General features: G+C 47.5%; 9 protein-coding genes across 9 annotated transcripts; 4 read left to right on the forward strand and 5 right to left on the reverse strand.

Moving 5' to 3' along the window:
* Positions 1-2,212: 2,212 nt before the first annotated feature.
* On the reverse strand, positions 2,213-3,380 carry EV420DRAFT_1164442 (uncharacterized protein). Its single transcript, XM_060466159.1, has 5 exons — positions 3,340-3,380; positions 3,053-3,281; positions 2,828-3,005; positions 2,590-2,777; positions 2,213-2,543 (listed from the first exon to the last, which is right to left on the reverse strand). Exons 2-5 carry the CDS (start codon positions 3,233-3,235, stop codon positions 2,307-2,309), a joined length of 786 nt encoding a protein of 261 aa, XP_060334739.1. The 5' UTR covers positions 3,236-3,281; positions 3,340-3,380; the 3' UTR covers positions 2,213-2,306.
* Positions 3,381-3,889: 509 nt separating this feature from the next.
* EV420DRAFT_1476979 (aryl-alcohol oxidase-like protein) lies at positions 3,890-6,265 on the reverse strand (the record flags this gene model as incomplete). The annotated part of the gene is made up of 13 exons (XM_060469375.1): positions 3,890-3,979; positions 4,033-4,123; positions 4,176-4,380; positions 4,432-4,516; positions 4,566-4,593; positions 4,645-4,713; positions 4,766-5,081; positions 5,136-5,312; positions 5,364-5,553; positions 5,605-5,631; positions 5,685-5,791; positions 5,841-6,089; positions 6,145-6,265. The coding sequence occupies 13 exons, from the start codon at positions 6,263-6,265 to the stop codon at positions 3,890-3,892; spliced, it is 1,755 nt and encodes a 584-aa protein (XP_060334740.1).
* Positions 6,266-9,139: 2,874 nt separating this feature from the next.
* EV420DRAFT_1523667 (efflux transporter) lies at positions 9,140-11,695 on the forward strand (the record flags this gene model as incomplete). The annotated part of the gene is made up of 13 exons (XM_060472304.1): positions 9,140-9,157; positions 9,219-9,302; positions 9,357-9,380; positions 9,435-9,549; positions 9,602-9,669; positions 9,724-9,854; positions 9,908-10,119; positions 10,170-10,399; positions 10,455-10,590; positions 10,648-10,856; positions 10,910-11,084; positions 11,139-11,617; positions 11,675-11,695. The coding sequence occupies 12 exons, from the start codon at positions 9,140-9,142 to the stop codon at positions 11,327-11,329; spliced, it is 1,593 nt and encodes a 530-aa protein (XP_060334741.1). The 3' UTR covers positions 11,330-11,617; positions 11,675-11,695.
* A 263-nt stretch (positions 11,696-11,958) lies between these two features.
* On the forward strand, positions 11,959-12,705 carry EV420DRAFT_1523669 (uncharacterized protein). The gene has a single exon (XM_060472305.1). The coding sequence runs from the start codon at positions 11,983-11,985 to the stop codon at positions 12,430-12,432; it is 450 nt and encodes a 149-aa protein (XP_060334742.1). The 5' UTR covers positions 11,959-11,982; the 3' UTR covers positions 12,433-12,705.
* On the forward strand, positions 12,562-12,871 carry EV420DRAFT_1523671 (uncharacterized protein). Its single transcript, XM_060472306.1, has one exon. It carries the CDS (start codon positions 12,582-12,584, stop codon positions 12,789-12,791), a length of 210 nt encoding a protein of 69 aa, XP_060334743.1. The 5' UTR covers positions 12,562-12,581; the 3' UTR covers positions 12,792-12,871.
* A 959-nt stretch (positions 12,872-13,830) lies between these two features.
* On the reverse strand, positions 13,831-14,490 carry EV420DRAFT_1639436 (uncharacterized protein; the record flags this gene model as incomplete). Its single annotated transcript, XM_060476971.1, has 1 exon — positions 13,831-14,490. The coding sequence occupies one exon, from the start codon at positions 14,488-14,490 to the stop codon at positions 13,831-13,833; it is 660 nt and encodes a 219-aa protein (XP_060334744.1).
* Positions 14,491-16,193: 1,703 nt separating this feature from the next.
* EV420DRAFT_1733220 (permease for cytosine/purines, uracil, thiamine, allantoin-domain-containing protein) lies at positions 16,194-18,384 on the reverse strand (the record flags this gene model as incomplete). The annotated part of the gene is made up of 12 exons (XM_060479947.1): positions 16,194-16,759; positions 16,818-16,891; positions 16,945-17,067; positions 17,124-17,195; positions 17,252-17,327; positions 17,379-17,431; positions 17,482-17,590; positions 17,644-17,693; positions 17,744-17,838; positions 17,958-18,169; positions 18,220-18,277; positions 18,336-18,384. 12 exons carry the CDS (start codon positions 18,382-18,384, stop codon positions 16,570-16,572), a joined length of 1,161 nt encoding a protein of 386 aa, XP_060334745.1. The 3' UTR covers positions 16,194-16,569.
* Positions 18,385-21,773: 3,389 nt separating this feature from the next.
* EV420DRAFT_1237260 (uncharacterized protein) lies at positions 21,774-22,435 on the reverse strand (the record flags this gene model as incomplete). Its single annotated transcript, XM_060466597.1, has 2 exons — positions 21,774-22,232; positions 22,286-22,435. Coding segments are annotated over 2 exons (609 nt in total), but the record flags the coding sequence as incomplete, so codon positions are not given.
* A 1,204-nt stretch (positions 22,436-23,639) lies between these two features.
* Positions 23,640-24,380, forward strand: EV420DRAFT_1523686 (uncharacterized protein). The gene is made up of 3 exons (XM_060472307.1): positions 23,640-23,849; positions 23,900-23,954; positions 24,008-24,380. Exons 1-3 carry the CDS (start codon positions 23,706-23,708, stop codon positions 24,313-24,315), a joined length of 507 nt encoding a protein of 168 aa, XP_060334747.1. The 5' UTR covers positions 23,640-23,705; the 3' UTR covers positions 24,316-24,380.
* Positions 24,381-24,573: the final 193 nt, after the last annotated feature.

Here is a 24,573-nt window from a genome sequence, read left to right on the forward strand (position 1 = left end):
TTGACATGACCTCGCTGTATGCCAACTGACCTTCTGCTGTTCCTAGTGTGCACCCAGCAAATCTTGAAATATACTTGTGGCTGCAAACACGACGGCGCATTCCAGCAATGTGCAGAAAGAGCGGGAACACACGTACGATGCGAGGAAATCAATGACGAAATCGAAAACATCGAGAATTACTGCAAAGAACACACCGTCTCGTCGACCAAATGAAAAAGGCGGCTTTTTGAGGTCAGTCTGACCTTATTTTTGTACAGAAGCTGGTCAGAGAGCTTACTATTCGTATCATCCAGAATATGCTTTCCTTCTAGTATCACCTGGATTTCTCGGTACCCACTCTCAGCAGATCCAGTATTTCGAAACCTCTCTTAGGACGATACTAGCATATACTCAGCCCCTTTCTGTCCTCTCTTCCTAGCGCCAAGAATTCGAATCGAGCCTTTTCCCTTTTCACACGAATGCTATGTTGTCTCTCCTCTCTACTCAAGAATCCAGTGTTTCCTTTGTATAAATGGCATTGAGTCTTGATTCCACAGAGAAATTTAGTTGTGAAAATGACGCTGGTTGTCCCATGGCTTCTGAATCCAATCATCCACTACAATATATATTTTTGGGGACTATGCATATCCTACTTTCCTTCAGACTGCTGCTCTCCGTTAGGCCAGGGCCATATACTGAAACTATCGACTCTTTGTGCTCGAAACAGAATTCCCGTTTCCTTGTTTTGACTTCTTCAAATGTCTCTTCCATATCGTCTTCCCGTCTGGGCAGTCTGTCCGAACGTGTTTAATAAGACCTTTGCGCGTATATACCGTATCATGTCGGCGCCAATTATCATCCGCTTCATCATTGTCGGACACCCACAATCTTTCCTCAGACACCAGGTTTATACAGCCTTTGCAGGAGAGGCTCTTGACAATCTTTCCCGAACGTCTGTTGAAAAACGGTAGAGAGGCAGTTACCATGTAACGAGCGACGTTCGCAGGCCAGCGCATCATGGCATTCTCGGCGATGAAAGACTTGTACGCCTCTTTGCGTAGGGGAACGGAGTTGATTCGAGCCATAAACTGTGCTTCCCCTCCCACATATTCAACTGCTACTGCACGAGCATAAGAAAAGCTTAGCAGACACTGGTAAGCCTGATAATGTTTGAATGTCCAGCCGTATCTGCCGGGCACAGTGCAAACTGTGGGAACCCTCGCAAACGCGGCTTCGGATAGTCCAAAGACTGTAGTTGCCATAGGCAGGGATATAGGAAGGTGCTCTGGTGCCGTATCGAGACAGGGCATACAGCATCATCGGCACTCGGGGAGCCAGAGAAGGGGACCAAAATTGCCGCATAAGCCACAGGAAATATCTCTACAGAGAACATCACAGAGGTCTTCGAGAGTGAAAAACGAGCCGGCATGTGTTTTGAGCATTGCTACGAGGGCACGGGGAGCATAACGGGAGACGCGCTGGAAAGCGAGCGATGCATCGACGGCCTTCCTGGTACCCTTATTGACGAGTGAGAAGGATGTGACGATAGTTTGGATACCGCAGCAGTCAGAGATGATCATGTCCAGGATCTCGTTAGGGAGGGTACCGAACCTTCCAAGTGAAGCGACTGGATTACTGACCACCATGTGCTCTAACCGACCAGGACTCGGGATGACGGATTTCAAGAAGAGACGTGGGTATCCCACAACGTTGGCCATCGCGAGGGGTTGTTCTGCCATGGTCCTGTTGAGATGCTCAAGGAGGTCTCCCGAAATCCTGTTTTTATGTGATGATCAATGTCTGAGACGGGGAGTTCTTCCCTGAGGCGGTGCCCAAACTTTGAGTATCATCGAGTTTCGATTTCAAACGGGGAAGGAAGAAATTATAGACAGACCGACGACGCCCTATAGTTCCTACTGGGAAGACGAGGACGGAAGAACGCTCAGGGACGCGTACCCAATCTGCCAGGAGATGCATAGATTGCGCCTTTTTAAACGAGTGGTTCGGGCTCTTAGTGTCCTCTCTTTGCTACACAGTCATTGTTCTCCTTAGTTATGAACTGAACAAGAATCAAGGTACAGCGGTCAAAGTGTCGGATCAAGTCCAGTATTTCAGGTAAAATCACTTGTACTGTATGCATAAAGGAAGCAGCCGAGAAGAAGCGCAAAGCACCAAAAAAAGTAGTAGCAAAGCCAGGTCGTCCCTCGCGTCACTCCACCATGTATCATTGGGTAACCACATTGCACTTGCACAAGAAAAAGCCCATCCACTATAGAAAACACCATCGCTTGTTGGGTCTTCTATTTGTTCTGCACCTGTCCGCTCCACTATAGGGACTCGCGAAATACCAAATGAGAGACTTTCGTATAGAGGCTGACCAAGATAGCACGACCAAGTCTGAAGGCGTCCAGAACACTGTTGTGATACCAGGGACATGCCGTTGACAAGACAGTGGCGGCATCGTACGCATCCTGATCCTTCATCGCTCGTATTTTCTTCGCGAATTTTGATAGAGTTTGGACCTTCGATCGTGTCTTCCATAGTTCTACTTCAACGCCTGCGAACTAGAACAGTTTACTACAGTAGATATTTCACGCAAGGGAGGCATACCGAAACTTCGAAGGCTTTCAGAAATCTCTGTGCGTGTGGGATGTCCGATAGCTGTCTACCTTCCGACTCAGCAATAAGGGCGAATAACCCACTCATGTCCCTCCAAGCCCATACACACCTCAAGGTACCCCTACGCAACCTGTAAATATGAGTGACAATGTCGGACAAGTATGCATTTGCTTGAGTTCCTGAATAACATGGGTCGTAAACACTGCAACTTGAATCAATAGGCACATACCCTGATATGCCAGAAAGCCTAAGAGATAGACTAAACAAAGGACACGAATTGATAACTCCTCAGAGACGGAAAAGAAAAGCGGAGCAACGGTCACCGAAAGGGTAAGTGTCAAGCACAACCCCGCACAGCATACGTAGAGATAGGTGTAAATGTCACACAGGCCCGTCGGGTAGAAAACCTGTACAACCATTAGCACAAAAAAACAAGTATTACGTTCTCAATAACCTTAAGCTGCTTATGCATTACGCTCTCTAGCCTCTGCGTCTCACGTCCAATGGTCAAATTGGCTGCTTTGCATCGTTTCCGAAGACTAGCGCTGAAAACCCCAGTACCAGAATCGATTTCTCTAGAGATGTCGCCAATGATCCCATAGTAGGCATCGTTGAGATGTTGTTTGGAGTCAAGCATGGTATCGATAGTGCACAGAACTCTCGTAATATACGGGCGGGTGAACCTGTTACAGTTAACTCAGAACTGAAGGGTAAACGAATATTTTCAAGCTTCCTACTTACGGCTAGATGAGAATATCCCAACAAGAGGGCGACGAGACAAGATCAGTCAACTCGATGGCTGTGGATGCAAACTTCTCGGCAGCATGATACGAATAAGGATTTTTGGAATGGAGGATTCTCCACAAGTAGTTAATCCAAAACGTGTTGATGATGGTGCCGTCCTTGATGGGTAGCTGATAGAAGTCGTTCCAGTGGGAGTGACCGAAATAATCGTAATCCGACATCTGCATGAAAATTGGCAAGAACGATGTTACTGGTCCGAAATTCGAAAGTTCTGATCACGTGTTGACTACCTTTCATCGGCTGAGGGATTCGATACGTGGCTTTCTTCTATGCAAAAATATTAACAGGTGGGGAATCATGAAGAATTGAAAAAAAGGCTTCGAGTCGACATCAGAAAGTTGTTTATTTAATGCATGATTACAATGGATCCATGTATGAAAATTACACAAAGTGTATAGTACTACTATAGAGTAACGATAAGTAGTATGCGGTCTAAGTGGATGGAATAAATGAGGGGTTAAAGACCTTAAATACTAACTTGACCGATTTACATGCCCCATGTCGCCTTGATCACATCAGCAGCACGTTCGGCCACAATATAAATCATGGCTTGGGGATGACCGGCAGGAATGATGGGCTAAACAACAGTATATCATCAGACAGGTCCAATGATAAAATGATAAAACTTACAAAGACCGAGGCATCAACAATCCGGACTCCCCTAGCCTTCTTGAGAAGGAGCTGACCGTCGGCAACACCTTCACCATCCTCCTTGCTTAACCTAGCAGTGCAGAACGGGATGCTTGATAGTAGTCGCCCATTGGCTCATGTACTCCTTGATACCGTCATCCGTGGTAGCGTTCACCGAGTCGATATACGGTCCAGTGATGTACCCATCCCAAGCATGTGCCGCAGCAAAACGTTGGGCGGCCTTGACACTCTCGATCATAACGCTGACATCGTAGTCACTGGTGAGCATCTTGGGATCGATCGTAGGGTGCTGGAAAGGATCGTTGGACGCAAGAGTTATGGCTCCGCCTGAATAGAGTTAACTAAACAAACCGTCTATGAGATGAAGAGGAAACGTACGAGAAGTAGGTGTAACGATAACGTTGATGATGGAGAAGTATGACCCGGAGGTGGGCTGAGTTTGAGACGTAGTGAAGAATCCATTCTGTTTCGAGTTTAGTAATAGAAGGAGCGGACATGAAGGAAGCACTGACAGCGAAGGCATGTTCGTAATGAGGAGCACTATGGTTCGATTGAGCTCACAGACATTGTAAAAAGATATAGGTGACATACCCAGGTCCAGAAGTTGGGTCTTCAAACTCAGCAAGGACGGATGAATTCTCCGGAAGACGGTAGAAAGCCCTGTCGTCCTCATCAGCGATCAAACCCAGACTCACTATCAAAGAATACGTACATGTTGTTCGATACTCCGTTAGCGGCGAGACGACCTGTTCCGTTTGCGTGGTATTGTTCAAGGGCGGCATCGAAGGCTGCTCCACCACGGAAGAGAGGATCCAAAGTCTCGTTGCTGTTTGCGTTCCACTGGATGGGCAACAACGGGTGATCAACCAGATTCTGGCCCACTTCCGGTAAGTCAACAATAGGATTGATGCCAACGGCGGTCAAGTCCAGAGATCTGCCAATTCCCGAGAGCATAAGAATCTGGGGAGTTCCGATGGCACCTGCTGATAGAATGACTTCGCGTGTGGCAGAAACATTGTAACGAGGGGCTGAACACAGACCATGTCAATACCACAGCCTAAGAGAAATGGGGAATGACGTACCAGTAGGATTCTTAGCAAACTCGACGGTAGTGAATACGGGAAGACCATCGATTTCGCCATTCTGAACCAGCCTTGTGACTTGACTGTTGTAAACTAGGTCGAGATTGGAATAGTTGCTCAACGCCGGTACGAGGTAGGCGGTCGCAGAACTGCTCCTCAGAGGTCCACCGATCGTACCTAATCAGGCGTCAATCATACTCTTAATCTTATTCCAGATCGGAAGCTTACTGTGCATCCACGAAACGCCTAGCATATTTCCAGAGTTATAATCTGGGTTCCATGGGAATTCTTCGCTGAGTTCTGACGTTGTAGCGATCACTCGGTTGTCGATATCCGCGGCGTAGCCATATAAACTTGTCTCCAGTGGCCCGTCGGTCCCATGCATTGAAGGAATGTACTGTCCAGTTTCGTTATGACCCTGTACAAAGATTGGTCAGTGAGATTTCTTCTTCATGAGACAAAAACTCACATCGTTAGGAGGAACGTGCTTCTCATTCTATTGGGAGGTATCAGCATCAAAACTCGAACAAAAGGTAGTAAAATCTATACCTTAAGAGCATAGGGGAACAAGTTATCCCAGTTCCAGCCGTCGTCACCAGCCAATTCAGCAAAACGATCATAGTCGTCTGAAGAACCGCGGGTGTATACCATATAGTCTGTTTCACAGATCAGAAAAGACGTCGCTGCGAGAACCATTATACTTACTCGTTGAACTGCTGCCTCCGAAAACATAGCCGCGAGGATAGGCAATGAGTTGGTTGTTCAGCGGCTCCTGAGGCACTGTAGTATAATTCCAATCAAAGGATGTGTGCGGCGATGCTTGAGGACCAAGGAATGGAATGGTGATGAGGTCAGAATCGTATCCGACATTGTTTCTCCCTGCTTCCACGACTAAAACAGAGGTGTTGGCATTCTCAGCCAGGCGTGCAGCTATTACGTTTCCCGCCGTCCCCGCTGTTAATCAATGATAAGTTAACGCGTCAGGCACGTCTCGAATGCACTTGCTCACCTCCTACGACGACGAAATCGTACTGTTTATCTGTAGGTAGCTGGCTGGGATCATCGTATACGGCTGCTAAGCCTGTTTTGAGCGAAGCTAAGGCGATTCCGAGAGAGAGAAGAGAGAACATGATAGGTGATTCCAATGCTGGGGAATTGAAGAGGAATCAAGGACCTTTTTATACAAACCAGGCGCCTCAGATTTCAGCTGTAAGCAAGGCAACAACAGAGCATTACCGGCTAAGGATCCAGACATTACCATGCGGGCGCGTATCAGGTATCCAGGCTAAGATTGGCCTGAGCAGCCCAAAAGACATTGGCGGCGCGCTGTGCCTGTCGGTGAATGATAAAGAGTGATCCACGTTTGAATGGAAACGCGGAGAAATAAGGTCCCAATGCGCGTCAATGAGACATTGAATATGTTTCGACACTGTCTGGAATATCGAAAGTAACGTAAGACTCAGGCACAGAAAGAGGACGCATCAAAGAACCCACTTGCTGACCCGACGCTAGGGCACTGCTGGGAATATCAGGGATTGGGCGCGATGGGAAACATTAGACAATAATGGACCTGTGCATCGGGGTGAAATCATGATGCGATGGTCGTAGACCCGGAGAGCGAGGGGGTAGTCTCCAAGATGTATGTCAAAGAGCAGGGTTTCATGACCTTGAAAAAAGAGCACAATGATGAATAGAGCGTTCAACCTCTGAAGAAAGACGAAAACCGGAAAACGGAACTTGCAGCGCTTCCTGAAAATAATGAAGGGCTAGAAATGACATCATATTTGGCGTGTTAAGATAGCTTACAACTCTTTGAGTGTCAAGAATGATGCGCTACTAGCGGCATTAGGGAACCTCAAAGTTGAGCGAACTTGAACGCGTCCTAGAACCCTAGAACGGCCGCGTTCTGAGTCGCTTATACGTCCCATAAGGCCTGTTTATCCTTTTGACACGTCAATAATTGTCTGAAAACCACACGATTGGATTAAAACTCACAGCATTATACTGTACATGCTCATCTAGGGATGTTAGTATGAATAAAGGAACGCGGAACAGCACAAAGGGGGAAAATGGAAAAAACCTCAAACGTGACGCGGGTGCTGCCGGTGCTGTACTAGCCGGCTTCGGCTTCAATACGAGCCGAGACGGCCAACTTCGTCCGGGCATTCGCAAACGCCGTTCTACATAGGACGCGTTCGCTCAATACTCAGTACTCAGTGAGATTGGATTCCTAACAGCTACGTTGACCTGTCAATATTATGTGGAAGTCCCCCACTGAACCCCACTAGGGTCACCATGCTCCTATCATTATTTTGACATGGTACGGGACTGGCAACAAAACGATACGCACAGTAGCCCTCGGTGAGGAAGAGATGCTGCCAAAATTTAAAATGCATTGAGTGGTTATGCATACACTTGCCAGCAGGTGTCTAGCTGTTTGTTAGTAGGGTTGCCAACCGTTTGGGCCATTCAGAACGCATTCAAACAAGGCATTCTCAGTCGGACACAGGTAGTGGTAGTGAACATCTGAGGTACGGTGGAAGAGATGGCCGTGCACTGCACCTACTTACTCCCCTTGTCGAATGTAAAGTCTGGGGCCCGCGTTTACTATATAGACACTGCCATGTAATGCTACCGACTTACCCGCCCTTCACTAGCAGGCCACTAATTAGTGCCGGCCAAAATGTGAGGGAAAAATTGAAACACAGTCTCACAGATAACATCTCGACCCAATGCTTCGGCTTTACCATTCCAGTCACCCTGACTCGTTTTGCCATGACCGAAAGCCTTAGTTCCGCCCATTTTTCCAAGATTTTTCCAGTTTGAAACAGTCGCTTACAGGTAGTGGTGCTTAACAGCTCAGGGAAATACTCTAATACATATAATAAAACATTAGCTGAAATAAAAGACATACCTTGAATACGCCCAACAAATCTCATTGTCATTTTCTCCGACAATGGGACAGGACACTATCTAACCCTACAATTTTAGTAAAATTACCAGCATACGAGATCCCCACGATGGAGATCAATCGTATCCAGGAGAGATACTTATCTGTTTGGGGACACAAGCCTGTGAAAGTCAAGTTAACGGCGCTCATGACTCTAAAACACACGGTTCTGTAGAGAATCCGACGTGTCGGGGACCGCTTCACCGACCAAAGATATCACTCCTCATACATCGGCGGGATACAGTAGACACTTGCGCGTTGAAAAGTACAAGACTGATCCGATCATCGAGTCGAGTGGTGATCGTATGCGCCATCTGATAACAAACATCGCAAACAAGACAACGTATCCTCAGACTGTATGGTACCTCAATATCAGATCGACTAGCTATATGCATAGAATCACGGAACATACAGACTTACAAGGATTCCTTATTTCCTTTGAGATAGAGTTTACTGTTGAAGAAATCTTTCTGACCCTGGTACATATGAACTGCGCAGCCATTCGAGATGTAAGCGCTGCAGGGAAGTGGCATCAGGAGCGTTGACAGATGAGCGCGATTGCTGAATCGACTCCGTGGCGTTTGCTGACAAGTGATCGCGTTCGTGTGGATTCTGAGTTGGTGACCCACTCAAACCCGAGTCATGTGATGTCATTCTCGAAAAGGAAGTGTTTCTCCCCTCAAAACCCAAACGCATCGCTCTCTAATTTCTCCGCGTATCTCCTGCGAAGTGACGAAATCCACTCTACCGTTATCTTAATATAGTTACCGATCATCAAAGTAGCTCGTGCACGGCCGACGCGTTTTTTTTCCACCTTCGAACATGATGATTAATGGACCGGAAATGAGTGGTGCACTGGTCCCACCTCTCTCTGGATTGACGGGCGGGCATATAAGCTGCGTCGTTGCTGATTTTCTTCTCACCGCCTTCGCTGCATTTACACTCCATGGAGTCTCATACCACTACGGTCGTCGATGTTCCGGAAAAAAATGAGAGAGAAACGCGACCGCCGTTTTCGACCCTTCAAACATTTTCACTGATAGCGACATGTACAATGGCTATGTGGGTGAACGTACGTCGCTTCTTCTTTTCGTAAAACATGTACTCATCCAAGTTCGATACACATTTTCTAGAGCTCAAATACTACCTCGGTTTCCATTTCATTACCATCCATTGGTGAGGATTTGGATATCGAAGAGGCGCAACTTCAATGGCTGGTAAGTCTTGACATACTGCTGCGGCGCGGCGTTGGCTCACCGTTAACGTCCCAGGTATCAGCTTATGCTCTGAGTTCTGTACGTCCATGGTGGATATCAGTATCCGACTTCGACTTACCACATTTTTTCTAGGGATGTCTCTTTCCTATGTTCGGACGCCTTGCAGACCTCTATGGACGCAAACGAGTATTCATAGCTGGCTCAGCATGGCTCGCCGTCTTTACCCTTGTCTGTGGCTTTGCCCAAAGTATGTCTACGTCACTGTTACCCCGCATTTACTGACCGCTCACTCAAATTAGATGAAATCACCCTGGACGTGCTACGCGGTATTCAAGGAATTGGTGTAGCCGCCGCCTTGCCCGCATCAGTGAGCATCTGACGCCCTTGATTCTGAATGACCCAACCTGACCATCAAACGTAGATGGGAATTCTAGCACATGCCTTTCCTCCCGGGAAAATTCGTTCCATCGCCTTTGCCTCCTTCGCTGCTGGAGCTCCCTTAGGCGCGTTCACTGGTATGGCTTTAGGTGCCACTCTCACCCAGCTGTCCAAGTATGTCATCAACTCAATCATGCTGAATCATCGTCTGACTGTTCGTTTCAAAGCCCATCCTGGCGAAGTAATTTCTTCTTGTCAACCGGCTTGACGGTTATGTACATGGTTGTTGGACTTTGGGCTATACCCAAGGACGAACCATCTACAGAACTAGACAAACGCGTTGACTGGCTCGGCGCGTTCCTGGTAACGGCTGGCCTGGTTCTCATCATCTTCGTACTTAGTGACGGAGAAGTGGCTCCCAACAAATGGGCGACTTCCTGTAAGTTTAACATTCTCCTCGCCAGGTCTCTGTACTTACATCCTATCCAGACATCATCGCACTCCTCGTAGTCGGCGTTATCATCCTCGGCCTTTTCTTATTATGGCAATGGTATCTTGAACGTATCCAGCTCAACCCGAACGCGCCATACTCCGCCCTCACCCCGCCGCCCATCATGAAGCTCTCCCTGTGGGCCCGCGGGAACGGGAAATTCGCAGCAATCATGGTCATCGTCATGTTCACCTTCTGTTCATTTTTGGGATGGAACTTCTGGACCCAGGTATGTACGATGACCCACTCGTAAGCGATGGATGCACTTATCACGGCTCTCCTAGCTCTACTATCAAAGCTACCAAGGCTACACTCCCGTTGGTACTATGATCCGGCTGTTCCCCATGTTCATCACTGGAATCATCTGCAACTTTATCATTGCTGTCATCATTGCTCGGGTTTCTGTGGTCTGGATTCTAGGTTAGTAGATTTTCAAAGGAACCGGCTTAAGGAAACATGCTCATTCTCATGCTTTAGCGAGCGGAACAATTATTACCGCATGCGCAGCAATCTTCTTCGCTGAAATTGACCCCGATGCAACATATTGGGCCTATGGTTTCCCTAGCGCCATTTTCTCTGTCTTTGGGGCTGATTTCGTATTTGCTGCCGGGACTATCTTCGTAGCGAGGATTGTCGAGCCTCACGAACAGAGCCTCTCCGGTGCTCTATTTCAGACGATGTACCAGGTGGGTCATCTCGTTCTCTTAAGCAAGGAGCCGGATCTTGATGCTTTCAATAGATTGGGACAGCACTGGGAGTTACGGTCTCTACTATCGTTTTCAACCGCGTCGTCGCTCAGGACTCGTTGAATATGGGTGTCGTAGTCGACGAAGCAAACAGTAATGCTCCCCGAGAAGCTCTCCTGAATGGTTACAAGGCAGCAGAGTGGACTGCATTCGCTTTTGGAGCCATCGGTTCGTCATTCATTTTGCTTCTATTACGACTGTCGGACTAAATTAGCCTTGTAGGTGCCCTTCTGGCCGTTCTTTTCTTCTGGAATGTCGGAATCGTCGGCGACAAGACTGCACCGGAGGAGGCTGAGCCCACATCCACACCTGAGAGCGTTTCTACAGTGGCTGTTGAGCGAGATGTAGAGAAAGCGATCCAAGAAATACCCAGGGCCATGACGAGTCCTACTCCGTCTGAGAACGTGCATTAATATGTAAAATACCCGTAAAAAACTATCACTAACCATACCCCATCTATGTACACTACTACTGACACTTCAACCTAGACATTATGTATTGTATCCACTAAAAACCGATGACATTCTTGGCTTCGTTCAACCAGATCCCTTGTGATGATAATTCAAAGTGGGACATACAGCTTTCCTCGGCAAAGCGATAAGCACGCATCATTTCTTCCACTCCCCACGGGGGTACGTCGCTCGCTTGGCAAGTATCTTGTTTGATACCTCCTACGAGTCACATTTATCTCTCCACGTCGTCCTTCTCTGCGTATTTATCCAAACTCGAAACAAAAAGACTGCGTAGGCCCAAACGTACCAAGTACATCTTTCTCATCCGCGATCGCCGACCCCCGGTGGCGGCTTCGGCTTATTCAGAAATAGCCCCGCCCGCGGAGCGCTTATGACAAATCCTAACGGCCAGGACATGAAAATAACCGCCAGTTATGTCCGCAAATAACATCGCAGGACAAAACATACATCCATGTAGTTCCGAGTCCTATGAATATAGGTATCGGTTATTATGCCAGTTTGAATTATCGTGGGAAAATCTATTCGAGGTATCAAACCTTATCGGGTTTTGCCGACTCGCCTACCTGGCCTTACCGTGGGAATATTTCTATTCAATGCCGTCTTTATCCGCTTGCCTGACCCGTTACTTTCCGTTTTGCTTCCACTGTTTCACATACTCGCTCTTCCCCCCGGTTTCTTTCTTTCTTTCTTCTCATTCGACTTTCATTTTTTGCTTTCTTTTTCCGTCTTTCTCTCTCATATTCTCATCGTTTCTTTCTATTCTTCCTCATCGCCCCATAAGTCAGCTCGTTCGTCATCTCTACTTCGTCTATTTCCACGTAGCTTACTCTGTCATTCCAATATCTCTTTCTTTCTCTCCTTCGAAATGTGCCTCCGCCTCCGCCTCTTCCCCTTCTGCTTTGTACCTTACCGTCTCTCTCCTGTGCTTGCCTCCCATCTCTATCTCTTCCTCTTCGTACTCGAACCCGATTCGTCGTTTCATCTTCGGCGTGCGTTGTGGGTCCTTGTCGCTCGCAACACTCTTGTTCTTCGCAGTGTTCTGAAATAATGTTAATTTGTGTGTTTATTTGTTCATTGCTCGTGGCTTACCGTAGTGTGGTCGCAATATCATTTTCATCCTTATGTGGTCTCCTCAGCACTTCACAAATACGATGGAGCATCGTGCTTCCACTATGTCGCCTATCCTGAACATATGTGGCCTCGGTTGGCTGGTATTGTTTATTATGGAGCGCGACACTTCACCGCGCGATTTGTAGATGCAGAGAACCAAGTATGGTTTAACGACGGCATTGTATTAGGTAGACATTCGCTACATGAAGGTCATATTGACGACGTCAACATGATGCGAGACAAGACGGGCAAAGACCGTGACATGTTCATATACAGGCAGGCCAATATATGAAAACTGGTGTGCCCGATGGAAAGAAAATTCATAGGACTCGGACATGCCACGCAGATGCGTTGGCCCTCACCCCACTAGTACTAATGTGGGTCGAGTCCGGAGCAGCGTGGCAGAACCCGGGCATATTCGGTCAGACGACCTGTTAAATCTGATGTTAAAGGCAAATACCCAAGCCCAAGTACTTACGGGAGCCAGACCAGGGGTACAAACTTCAAAGCCACCGCATCTGGTACAGTAAACTGTAAGGGTTATCTCAGTAGACGTCTGCGAGCGAACAAAAAAGGCCGCCACTTTGATTCCAAGTATCGCAAGTGCAACAAATACATAGTCTCTCCTAGACAGGCGACGATATTGACCTAATTAATGACAGATGGGGTGGACGGTTAATATGTAATACGTGGTTGGAATGGCGGTGGAAACTTTAATAAATGAGCAACGAATAGTAAAGTATCATCCGAGCACGTCTATTTACGAGCGAATGGGATGCTACAAGCGTGAAACAATGGCATCAAGTAACTCAGTGACAGGAGAACCCGAAGACTTCTAAGACTTCTGACCGGGTCCGCAGAGCGCGCACCCAGGTCATGGCATTTAAACATCCAGCACTTCAAGTTGTTTGGTCCACTGATAGGATAGAAGCCTTATGATAGTCTATATTCTTGAAGCGGTATTCTATGGGACTTATTCATGACAGTTTTCAGCTCGGGCGATGCAATTCCAGTTTGAACGAGTTGTCTTACGGTGAGGAGTCAAAAATCCAACCAAATCGTAATTAACTCAGACGCCCGTAGTCGCATTCCTAGTAAGGGGTTCCCAGCTTTAAATGATAGGGGATGCTATTGTTGTGAAATTCCAGTACCTAGAGGGAATGTGATACCTAGTAAACAGGTTCCAACTTCATCAAGTTAAAAAACGAAGAAAGAATCAGGTATAAGAGAATATCGTAAGTACGAGTAAAAAGATTGACATAGAGTCTCTACGCAGCCTGACTCGATAATTTTGTCCCATGTAAGGACGTAAGCGATGTTCCGTCCCGAGTTTAAATGGGTGTAAATAGGTATCCTGACGGCTTGCCCCTGCTTGCCCCCGCAAATTTCGCCAGATTAAGTAGACCTTTGAATGTCTCTTCGTGTTTCTTAAAAGCTACTGCACGCTCGTTGTCGCTGAAAAGGTCTTCCAAACAGAAACTAAAGTGTTCGATATCATTGAGACGTAGCATAGTCTCCTGACAATAACGGCGGAGGGCAGATATCAGGTGGGGCAAGTCATCCAACGGGGCTAACCGCATCGACGCCGACCAAGTAAGCCATTGGAAGAGCGAGTCTCTGCGTGAGGTCCTTCGTAGCTCGGCCGCTAATGTAGCCTCAACGTTGACAATGGCTGCTTCAAGCAACGGGGAATTTTCCCTTGCGATTTGAGCAATCGTCGCTGCAGATAAGTGTGAGGAGGAGGAAAGATCTGAGAGGAAACACGTGAACAACGAGAAGTTCCTCCAAGCACAGACGACTGGATATAGGGAATCTATAGCCGAATCACGGAAAGGCTGGAGGATAGCAAGAGTGGTCTCGTCCCGAACAGGGGTGCAGATCGTAGCTTGGGCAATCAAATAGTTCGCTGCATGAAAAAAGGATTCCTCCGTATCGTGGAGATTCCGGAGAACGTCGGCAATAGAAGTCGGATGCTGTACATAACGTTGCATGTTAAGGGAAAGTCACAATAAAGAAATTGTGGAGAAAAGGAGTCCCACCTCGTTATTGGAAGTCATGGAATCGATGAAACCAAAGGTGCTCTTAACCCAACCAATTAGTGCAGTGCTTGAATATCATAGGACCCTGGACTACTCAAGCACTTACCAACAATAGATATGATGCTTGAGCAAAGAGATGGTGGCAGAGTTTAGGAGAAATTCAGGTGAGACCGCTTGGAACTTGGAAGGAAGGAAAAGAAGCACAATACCAGAAACTCAAATATTGTCCGTACCGTGACCGTTGTTCGCCAAGCCATAACCACCAGGTACGGGGGATACTAATTCGGGTATTTGGAGCGTCTTTGTAGCTGTATGTCGGGAGATGGGCAAGAGGCCAGGTACCCACGAAGGCAAGACAGCTGAGCGACGACACTGGAGCCGGAGGAGGGGCCCAAACTTTAGAGTCGCCGCATCTAGTACGGTAAAGATCACCGCAGCCTCACAATAGACGTCTGTGGGTGGGCGGAAAAGAGGCAGCCGCTTTGGTTCTAACAGGTGCAACAAGTGCGCGGTCGGAATAGTGGTGGAGTCGTTGATAAATAAACAAGTGACGAACAAGCTATTATGCCATTCAAGTACGTCTGTTTACAGTGTTGTCAAGTGACTCGATGGACCGTCATTTTCCGGAGAGAAGTCGTTGCGAATTTAATATATATATGCAAAGTCTGAGTCTCCACGCAAAACAGATTTAACATGAATTCTCATCTCCAGAATAGAAGACGAAGGAAGAACCAAGTATAGGAGCATATCGTAAGTCCAGATAAGAAACTTGACATAGAGTCACGGCTTCTACGCAGATAAATTTCCCCCTTGTAAGAAACCAACAATTGTCCGAGATGCAGTGGGTGAGGATAGGTATCGCTACGGCTGTAACAAGTAATTGCCGCCAGATGATGCAGACCTTTGACCGCCTCTTTGCTTTTCTTAAAGGCTCGTGTACGCTCGTTGTTACTGAAGAAATTATCCAGACAGAGAATAAAACCTTCGATAATATTGAGACATCGCATAGTCTCCTGGCAATAACGGCGGAGGGCGGACATCAGATAGGGCAAGTCGTCCAGCAGAGCCAACCGCATCGATGCTGACCAAATAAACCACTGGAAGAGTGAATCTCTGCGTGAAGATCTTCGTAGCGCTGCCGATAGTGTGGTCTCAGTGTCGACAAGTAGCGGGAAAACGTCCCTTGCGATTTGAACATTTAGTCGCATGGAGCGATATTCAGCAACAGCATAGGACCTCGACGTTGTAGATGATGGTACGGAACGGGCAATACGTGAGAAGTAACGCATGAGCGATGAAAAATCCCTCCAAGCTGTGACGACTGGATGAAGGAAATTTATAGCAGAGTCACGGAAAGGCTGGAGGATGGCAAGAGTGGTCTCGTCCCGAACAGGGGTGCAGATCGTAGCTTGGGCAATCAAATAGTTTGCCGCATGATAAAGGATTCCTCTGCATCGTGGAGACTCTGGAGAACGTCGGAGATAGAAGTCGAATGCTGTATATGACGTTGCGTAAGGGAGAGTCACGATAATAAAGAAAAGGAGTCCCACCTCGTTATTGGAAGTCATGAAATCGATAAGATCAAAGGTGCTCCTAACCCAACCAGTCAGTGCAATACTTGAATATCATACTAGAACTATCCAGGCACTTACCAATACTACCAATAGAGATGACAATTAGACTAAGAGGTGGTGGCAGGGTTTAAGTGACAGCCAGTGAGACCTCTGCTGATTTTGGTGTCAGATCGTCGCAGAGAAACGAAGCCGGTCTTTATCCCTGGTGATATTCCCAGAAGTACTTAGCTATAGAGTCAATCCCCTAGACCCTCACATCATACCTGAACGACTGATATCGCGAGAATCAGGAGATATCCAAAGGGTGCGATAGAACACATAACACCACAACTGATGATCGAACAAGGATGCAGGACCATATCTGGAGGCAAGTCTCGCCCGACATCGAGGCACGACATACATAGCACACAGTTCGAAAAAGAAACTAACAAATGTGATCAATCAGTTACATGCCCTCTCACTCCACCCCATCCTTCTCTATGTACTTGTCCAAACTCGAAACAGAGGGCTCTGCATGTCCAAACGTACCAAATACATCTTTCTCATCCACATCGCCAATTCCCGGTGGCGGCCACAGCTTATTCAGAATTAGCCACGTCGCAGCGCTTATGCTAAATCCTAACGGCCAGGACATATAGTACACATGTCTTCAAACGCAACCATCAGTTACGTCCGCATAATATAACATTACAAAGGAAAACGTACACCCATGTGATACCAACGTGGATCGAGTCCGGGTTGATAGACGCGCAGAACCCGGGCATACTGGGCCAAACGCCCTGTCGACTTTGATGTTAACGCAAACACTCAAGTAGATCTGACGGTCACGTACAAGCAGCCACGCCACCGGTGCACGCCAGTTGAGGCCGTGCCAAAACCAGTAGTCACTAGATGAGTTCGGGATGAAGAGGTGAGACAGCTTTAACCGCCGTTGACGTAGCAGGTGGTAATCCGCCTGGAAGAGCTCGTGAGCATCAACTAGATCATAACCCCAGAGAAAAGGGCACGGACAATCATTATTCCCGAAAGTGGGCCAAGGAAGACAGCATATCCCGAGATCACGGAGATGAACGAGTTTGCGCTCTATATCTGTGGCGTCAACGTTCCCTGATGCGTTCCTATAGGGAGCGCACACGTACGTTGAGAATCTTCCACGGATTAATGCATATCCCAATAATCGCGACAATAAAAGCGCCCCGTTTAATATCGATGTATCTATGTGTCTGGATGTCAGTAAGGTGCCGCCGGGCAATATCTTAACTCTACCGAGGGAGGAGCACAGCAAGATCTATGCCTCCGACAATACCGCACGCAGTGACCTATACATGTAACATTACGAATTTGCTACAAGAACAGAAATAAAACATACGTTGACAGATAGCTGGGACACAAAGAAAGCAAAGGCGGCGAAGAACACGGCTGCACGAGCTCCCGAACCGCCATGTTCCTGAATTGCTTGCAATAGATCATACAGTTTCCTTGTCAATTCGAGTCAGTTGATGGAAAATTATGATGATCCGACATAGGTTACCAGAGGAGAGGTTCGTCAGGATAGAATCCTCGTGCACAAGATGTGGTCACCTTGACTCAGTGAGCATTAAGTAGTATAACGTAAAACTATCAAAACTCACGATCCCGAGCACGTTAGTTCCCAACAAACACACAGGAATGATGAAGATTTGCCCATATAGCTGATCACCAGGTTTTGCCGCATAACGAGAAAAATCTAGATGTCACTGTCAGACTTAGGTAACCCAGATAGCATAGCAATCATTACCGCTCTGATAAAGAATCTAGGATAAGCATAGTCAGCGGAAACTCAGAAATGGAGATAGGATGATTAACTGACCCCTCCAGCCCAACCGCCGATCCCACTGGTGATCATACGGGTCATGGCCCAACCTAACGCCGCCCCCTTCAGCTCCCCAATCCCATACACAGTTTCGGGGTTGCTAATGAGGGGGCCACCGTTGCCCTGTTTTATGACTGCCCATATGAAGATTACCAATGCAGCAATAATGACAATGACTGAAGATAGGATTGAGGAGAGCCGATATCTGAGGAACAAGTATAATTAATGCATAGAGAAATCTTATGAATATCTTACTGTTCTGGTCGAAGGAGAAGGAATGGACACGAGATGACCCAGAAGATGATGAAAGAAACTAGACACAACACAACATCGTTTAGTCGCAGAAGATCGCAATCAGATAATCCACCAACTAAATTCATTTGTCTTCATAGCGACTCCAGGTCCAAATGTATTCCTCATGTTGTAGAAGCTGGCTAGGAACAGACTTAGCGTTGTCTGCGAGGACGACCAAGGCAAAACTCACGCCATATTGCACCAATCATTATTTTGACCATCTGGCCACCATACCACCCTTGAACACCGTACCAACAACACGAGAGAATCACGCGATTGAGTAGTGGGAACCAGGATCCGCGACTAGTGGGATTCTCAGAATAAAAAAGACCGTATGAAATGTTAGGAAACTAACATTCCCCAGGCACTACGATTGATCACTGCCTAGAAGCAAGCTCGATTGAAGGAGAAGATTTAAGGAAATAGACGGTAGACGCACGAATGGAATGTGCCATTTTCCTCCTCCATGACCACTTATGACGAGAGCTAGGCATATTCTACAGAAAAGGTGAGTACGAGGAAACAAGAGGAAGAATTGAAAGTGCTGACATTACCGTACTAACGGCATTCACTTAATTTCCATAAGAACAGCAAAACGCGCGCAGGAAAGAAATTCACCTGCAATAGCTTGACCAACAGTCAACCCAAGAGCTACTAAAGAGCCGTTAGCGCCTTCCAGCTAAAAACCACGACCGGACACTCACGCGCTGCAGACGCCCCTGACCATTCCGCGATATTGATAGCTTTCGATACCGTGAGTCGAGGGTTCACGAGAATGCCCTGCACCCACATTTTGAAAGCCAGAAAAAGATAAAATCCCTCTTGGTCCACGTCCTTCTAGCAGGTGAGAAAGGAAGAATGTCGTTGTTCCTGTAGGGTGAAGCATCCGGCGAGACCTATGGATACGATGAGCTCGGCACCGTTCAGGAAAATTGATGCCCTGACCTCCAGAGCTTTCAGTACTGCTTGTACCCATATCATCGTGCAGTCCAAGCAGTATTCACCTCGGCTCCGTGGAGATTTATAACGAAAGCTCGCCCCACAAGAAAAGACGAGAACCAGCCATCCCCAATTTCCCTTTGCGGCTCTCGCGGATGTGAAATAAGCACAGAAACTTGCAGTCGCATTTTGAAAACGCAGTTGACTCTTCCATAGTCGAAGAAAAGGAATAACGAACAATACGTGTAGCAGATTCAAAATTTGAAAGATGGTATTAAGTGGTATTGGTATTGACACGAGGTCCCAGAAGGAACTACCGTAGTACGTCAACCAATCAGACGATATCGGTGTTACGGAAAAATTACTTCCGTTACATAAACCCGATTAATTCCGCGCACTCTAGTTGCGGACCTAATACTATGTAGTAAATTATCTATCAGCGGTGCAAAGGATTTCAGTTAACTTCTTCGTTCAAGAGAAATAGATATACACGCCCGAGAACTAACACGTCGTAACACACACGGATGCACATGTTACACTTGACCATCACCACTAATCATCATTTCCTCCGGTGTCGTCCTACTATTGCAAGGCCACCAGTCGATGCCAAAACTTTGGCATCGCCAGCCGTAAATTCATCGGATGTCCACTTTCATCCGGAACTCGTCGCGGTTGCAGAGGATCTGGAAGGCCAAAGTCTCCTTCAACAAACACCCTAAAGTCTGAAACGGTACGAAGAGTCTGCTCCCTACTGCCTGATAGTTTAAAATGCTCGGGAATGGTGTCGAGCTTCCGCAAACAGTCATGCCAAGCCGGGTGCTGTAGACTAAGCTGGGCAAGACGACGAAGGCGATGTGTGTCATTCCCAGAAATATACACCGCACAAACGGTGAAGAGGTTCTCGGATTCGAAAATGTATGCCATGGACCGTTGAAAGATCTCATGACCCAATGTATCGGGTGTCATTTGGGTGATAAAGGCAGCCGGGATCATCTGTAGGGCATCGTTAGATGAAAGATCATCACCGCGGAGCATGGCTATCTGATCAAGAACACGCCCGGAGACAAAATGAGCAAAAGTCTGATTCACGATGGGGGTGAACCGCAAGAAACAAAGAATGAGCTCGTCTGATTCCAAGAAAACGTGATGATACTGGCGATCTTCTTCCTGGCGTATCCAGGTCTGATCCTGGAAGGCAATTCGGACAAAGTTGGAAGCCATGTCCGGTGTACACCAGTCCTCGGGAAGAAAACGAGGGCGAGGGGACGTCGAATTAAGCACCCGAAAGAATATTAGCAGCGCGATACGTTGGTCTATGCTCCGCATCGAAGTGCCACCAATTGCGAACTCGTCCGATGAAATCAAAGTATACGAGAGCTTCAACACCGCGTAACGATTATCGTCGAGTTTGAAGGAAGGAACCTCTTCGTCACCCAGACTAAACTCACGGTCGTCCATGTAACACGCAATGTCAAACATAACCATGCCAAAAAAGCTGTCAATAGAAGGGTCGGAGATGACCACCTTTCAGATAGAAGGTGAGCCAGCCACGTCAACAATGAACGTAGCCGTGGATCTTGAGGTTCGGGAAATTCATCAGCAGGATCATGGTGGTAAAGGCTGTCCTCGACATCTTTGAAACTCTGGAAGATGGCATCGGCGACATACGGATACAGATGGTCGTTAATGGCTCTGTCAAGAGGTACTGCAAAGTGATCTCTGTTGGAAGTTGAGTAAATCTTCAGTCCATTTCTTGCCAAGAAAAGAGGCAGGGGCTTGTAGTCAGCACGCCAATAGAACGAGGGAATTGCATGGAATAAAGGCTGAATTAAACCATCATCCGGAGTGAAGGGCAGCAACTTCTGGAGAAGATAGCCCCATACAATGGGCTGCAGACGAAGCTCTGTTGAGTTCGTTGACTGAGCTTTCACCAAATCTCGGATTTCAGAGGGATCAATAGGATGGGGCAGAACAGCCAAAAACTCTGCGTAGATATCCCGAGACCATTGTTCTCTTTCCTCGTGCACTGCTGCGAAAGCCCACATTGTCCTGCAAAATTCGTCGTTCATGACAAGACGAAGGCTTGCGCGAACGAGGCGATCAAGCACGCTTTCTCGAGGGCGACTCCCCATATGAAAGACGAGAGCATTACACATCTCTGAAATTTCTTTCGCATGTTGCTTTAGAGGCTCCACTGATCTCAGCGGTAAAGCACTGATTGATTGCACAACGATGCTCTGTACGCTGGGGTTCGAAGACATGCCGAAGAGCCAGGCTAAGGCGCGCGCATCCATCTTGTTCGCACTGAGGGTAACAACTGCGCGCTCAGCATCTCCAAGTTCACAAATGGGAGGCTTCGTCGGGGCTGAGGAGGATGATTTGCTAGAAATCAGGGATATGATGGAAGACAAGAAGCCGTTATGGGCAATGTAGGCATAGAGAGGAAAGATATACTGGGAGACCGGCGTCTTGTACGGGCATGAAGGGTACCGGATTGGAAGGAAGCTGGTGACAAAGTACGCGGTGAAGGATATAAATGTGATGACTCCGACAGCAGACGCAATCGTCACTTGTCGTGGGGCTAGATAGAGAACCAAACCTACGAGAAATACGCCAAGCGATACGCTCAAGAGTACGGGTAATAATCCAATGATGAAACGCACGCCCCACTTCTGCAGTCCCATGTACCGAAATTGCCGCACCCGACATCTGTCCCGAGGTGTCCCTGATGGAACTGTCATATATTGGTGGATCCACTGCTTCGTAAGGACAACGAAGAGTGCAGTAGCGAGACTAAACGAGAGGCTAGTGAACCACAGGCCATTTACCCAAGCATCAGATGCCGCGGGCCGAAAGTTTGAGAATGGGGTAAGGCCAGAGCGAGGAACCTCGTTCACGAGGGAACCGTTGGTCGCCGCGCGCTGGACATTGATGAACTCGAACAAGAGTGATGCAGTAACTTGACCGTAGTCAAGCTGAAGGCTCTGCGAGGTCTGGGCAACGAACGTAGTAACCACAGCAGAGAAAAGACCAGCCTAATCGTCCGTCAATGAAGGAATGTTGGATTTATCTGTATATATGCACTCACAAAAATCAGCAAAACATCTAATCCATCCCTCCATTCTGACACCATCTGGACGTCAAATGTAGCGCACTCTTCGAGGTATGTTCTCCATACTCTGGCAGCCGGTCCCAGCTCCTCGTACCGTTTATCTTCTGGAAATTTCCTTTCGTAGTCGAATGGATCATCCCCTTTGCTCTCAGTGAGATACGTCGCTGCAAATACATTGATAAATCAACAACATACCTCCGACCTGGAATTCACGTTGTTGGATGCCAAAGACATTGCGAGTTGACTTTCCTTGTCGCTGCGAGGAATAAGCTGTTGAGTACTCCACCGGCTGCTGAACCCCAGACTGGGCGGGATGGTCTGATCTTTCTGGGTCACCTTGGGTGACATTGGACGATATTTGGGGAGTTTCGTCGTCTCCGTCTTGTGAAGTGTCGATGGAAGGCATAGTTGTCGAGGTTCGAACTTGAATGGTGCCAGGGAAAAAGGTCGGGATAGCCATGAGGCTGTATCTACAATGCCACCTGCCAGATCCATGATAACAGACGCCATAGGATGCTGGGCCTACAGACGTCACCGGACTTTGAGGGAAATAGTAGCCGGACACTACCGTACAAATATGTCCCGTATTTACAATGTATTTAACAGATAACGGTAGAATAGCCACCGGGTGACTATCGGTCAATTGTACTCCCTAATGGAAGTGTTTTCATTCAATATTGTACCTGAAGGATATTTGATAGCATATATTCGGACCAATCCTTGACCAATCCAGTTCCATGGTGACAGGGAACTTGAAGCATGTATATTCAAAGTACATCGACGTAGACACGATCGCGCTGCAACTGCTTCTACTATGACCAACACAATAACATACCTCGAAGTCCCATGAATATACCCGCTGTAGGTCCATCCAGTCGGAAGTCAAATACCAAAACACGAGCTCCCACACGGCACGCACGCCAATCCGGATGCTCCTGCAGAGAATGTCGGAAGTACAAATATGAAGTTGCCCTCCGAGCCTTCAACGTTCAACCTCCCGTACTGGAGGAAACGATAAGAAACAAGAAGCCGAAGGAGATTGACATACCAAGCCACCTCGACACAGCCCACTTCAGGAGATCCGGTCATACAGTACAATGATCCCTTCAGGGCTCCCTCCGTTTAGCGTACCAGAATCCGTCACTCAGTCTTCGAAAATGAGCATGCTGTGAGTTGAATGTTTGTACAGACCCTAGCATTGACTCACCGGGAAGGACACATTGCCAGGAGACCGAGTGGCTAGTATGAAGACTTGAGACCACTTGCCAGTGCGACTACTACTACTTGAGGTTAGACAGCTCGAAACAAAAGGAGAGCACTTGAAACACACCGGATTCTGGATCTCCTCTCCAAGCGTCCACTTGAGATCGCTCAGCCCAGCCACCAATCGTCGGACATGTACCCTCGACTCCCAGCATTGATCCAGCTCTCTTCCAAACACCACGTACTACAGAATCGAAGCTCACAAACGATATGTGCTCTGCTTTTCTTTACTCAACTGCTGCTGCCGAAGACTCTGATGCCTTTGACGACACCTTACCTGCTCCAAACATGAATTCAACGCCGACCATAACAGACATTACCACACACCTTGTATCTTCAACTGCTCACAGTCAACTTGACAAGACCTCTTCCGAAGAACCGCCTTTCAAAAAGCACTGTCAGAAAAACCGAAGTAGATCATGCAAGGCACCACACCAAGAAGACCTCCAGCTTCATCGACATCGTCTAGAACCTCAGTAGTCCATTGCACCCTTAGGATGCCTATCGCCTTCGATCGAGTTGGGTATTCTCCCACTATGTCTGCGTTGGACTGCAGTGCCCACAACACCAAAGACTTCCCCCTTCTCAGTCTCAAGCATACCGTCACAGTCCTCGAAAATCTGTCTAGATATCACCGGGCAAGAGCCGTTGAAGCGCCGGATGGCATGGTCTCATTGCGCGAGTCAGACAGCAGTGCGACGCGTCTTGTGATGGTGGTCGAGGTCAGAGTTAGAGTTGGATGACGTCAGCGGTCAGACTTCATGACGTGGCACAGACCGCGGACCTTGGGGTACTTATACTCATCTATAGTTGAAGAAATCTTGAATCAAGTCCGCATGAGTCACGCCAGAATATACCTGGAATATGCATGGAATATGATTTGTATTTTGAAGATAATGGTGGAGCGAATACAAGATCAATATCGGTCTATTATCCTGTAATTATAATAGGTAACAGCACGATAGCCGCAGCAACTAATTCGGTCCAAAGTCCGGTGCGTT

This window comes from Desarmillaria tabescens (assembly GCF_030435595.1).
Source record: "Desarmillaria tabescens strain CCBAS 213 chromosome Unknown EV420scaffold_8, whole genome shotgun sequence".
In the NCBI taxonomy this organism is placed as follows: domain Eukaryota; kingdom Fungi; phylum Basidiomycota; class Agaricomycetes; order Agaricales; family Physalacriaceae; genus Desarmillaria; species Desarmillaria tabescens.

Coding starts and splice junctions, on each gene's coding strand:
- EV420DRAFT_1164442 (XM_060466159.1), bottom strand. CDS start 3,235: ATGCTTGACTCCAAACAACATCTCAACGATGCCTACTATGGGATCATT. Junction 3,006..3,052: donor TAATGCATAAGCAGCTTAAG/GTTATTGAGAAC, acceptor ATGGTTGTACAG/GTTTTCTACCCGACGGGCCT. Junction 2,544..2,589: donor TGAAAGCCTTCGAAGTTTCG/GTATGCCTCCCT, acceptor AAACTGTTCTAG/TTCGCAGGCGTTGAAGTAGA.
- EV420DRAFT_1523669 (XM_060472305.1), top strand. CDS start 11,983: ATGCCGTCTTTATCCGCTTGCCTGACCCGTTACTTTCCGTTTTGCTTC.
- EV420DRAFT_1523671 (XM_060472306.1), top strand. CDS start 12,582: ATGTGGCCTCGGTTGGCTGGTATTGTTTATTATGGAGCGCGACACTTC.
- EV420DRAFT_1523686 (XM_060472307.1), top strand. CDS start 23,706: ATGTACCCTCGACTCCCAGCATTGATCCAGCTCTCTTCCAAACACCAC. Junction 23,850..23,899: donor TGCCTTTGACGACACCTTAC/CTGCTCCAAACA, acceptor ATTACCACACAC/CTTGTATCTTCAACTGCTCA. Junction 23,955..24,007: donor GACCTCTTCCGAAGAACCGC/CTTTCAAAAAGC, acceptor AAGGCACCACAC/CAAGAAGACCTCCAGCTTCA.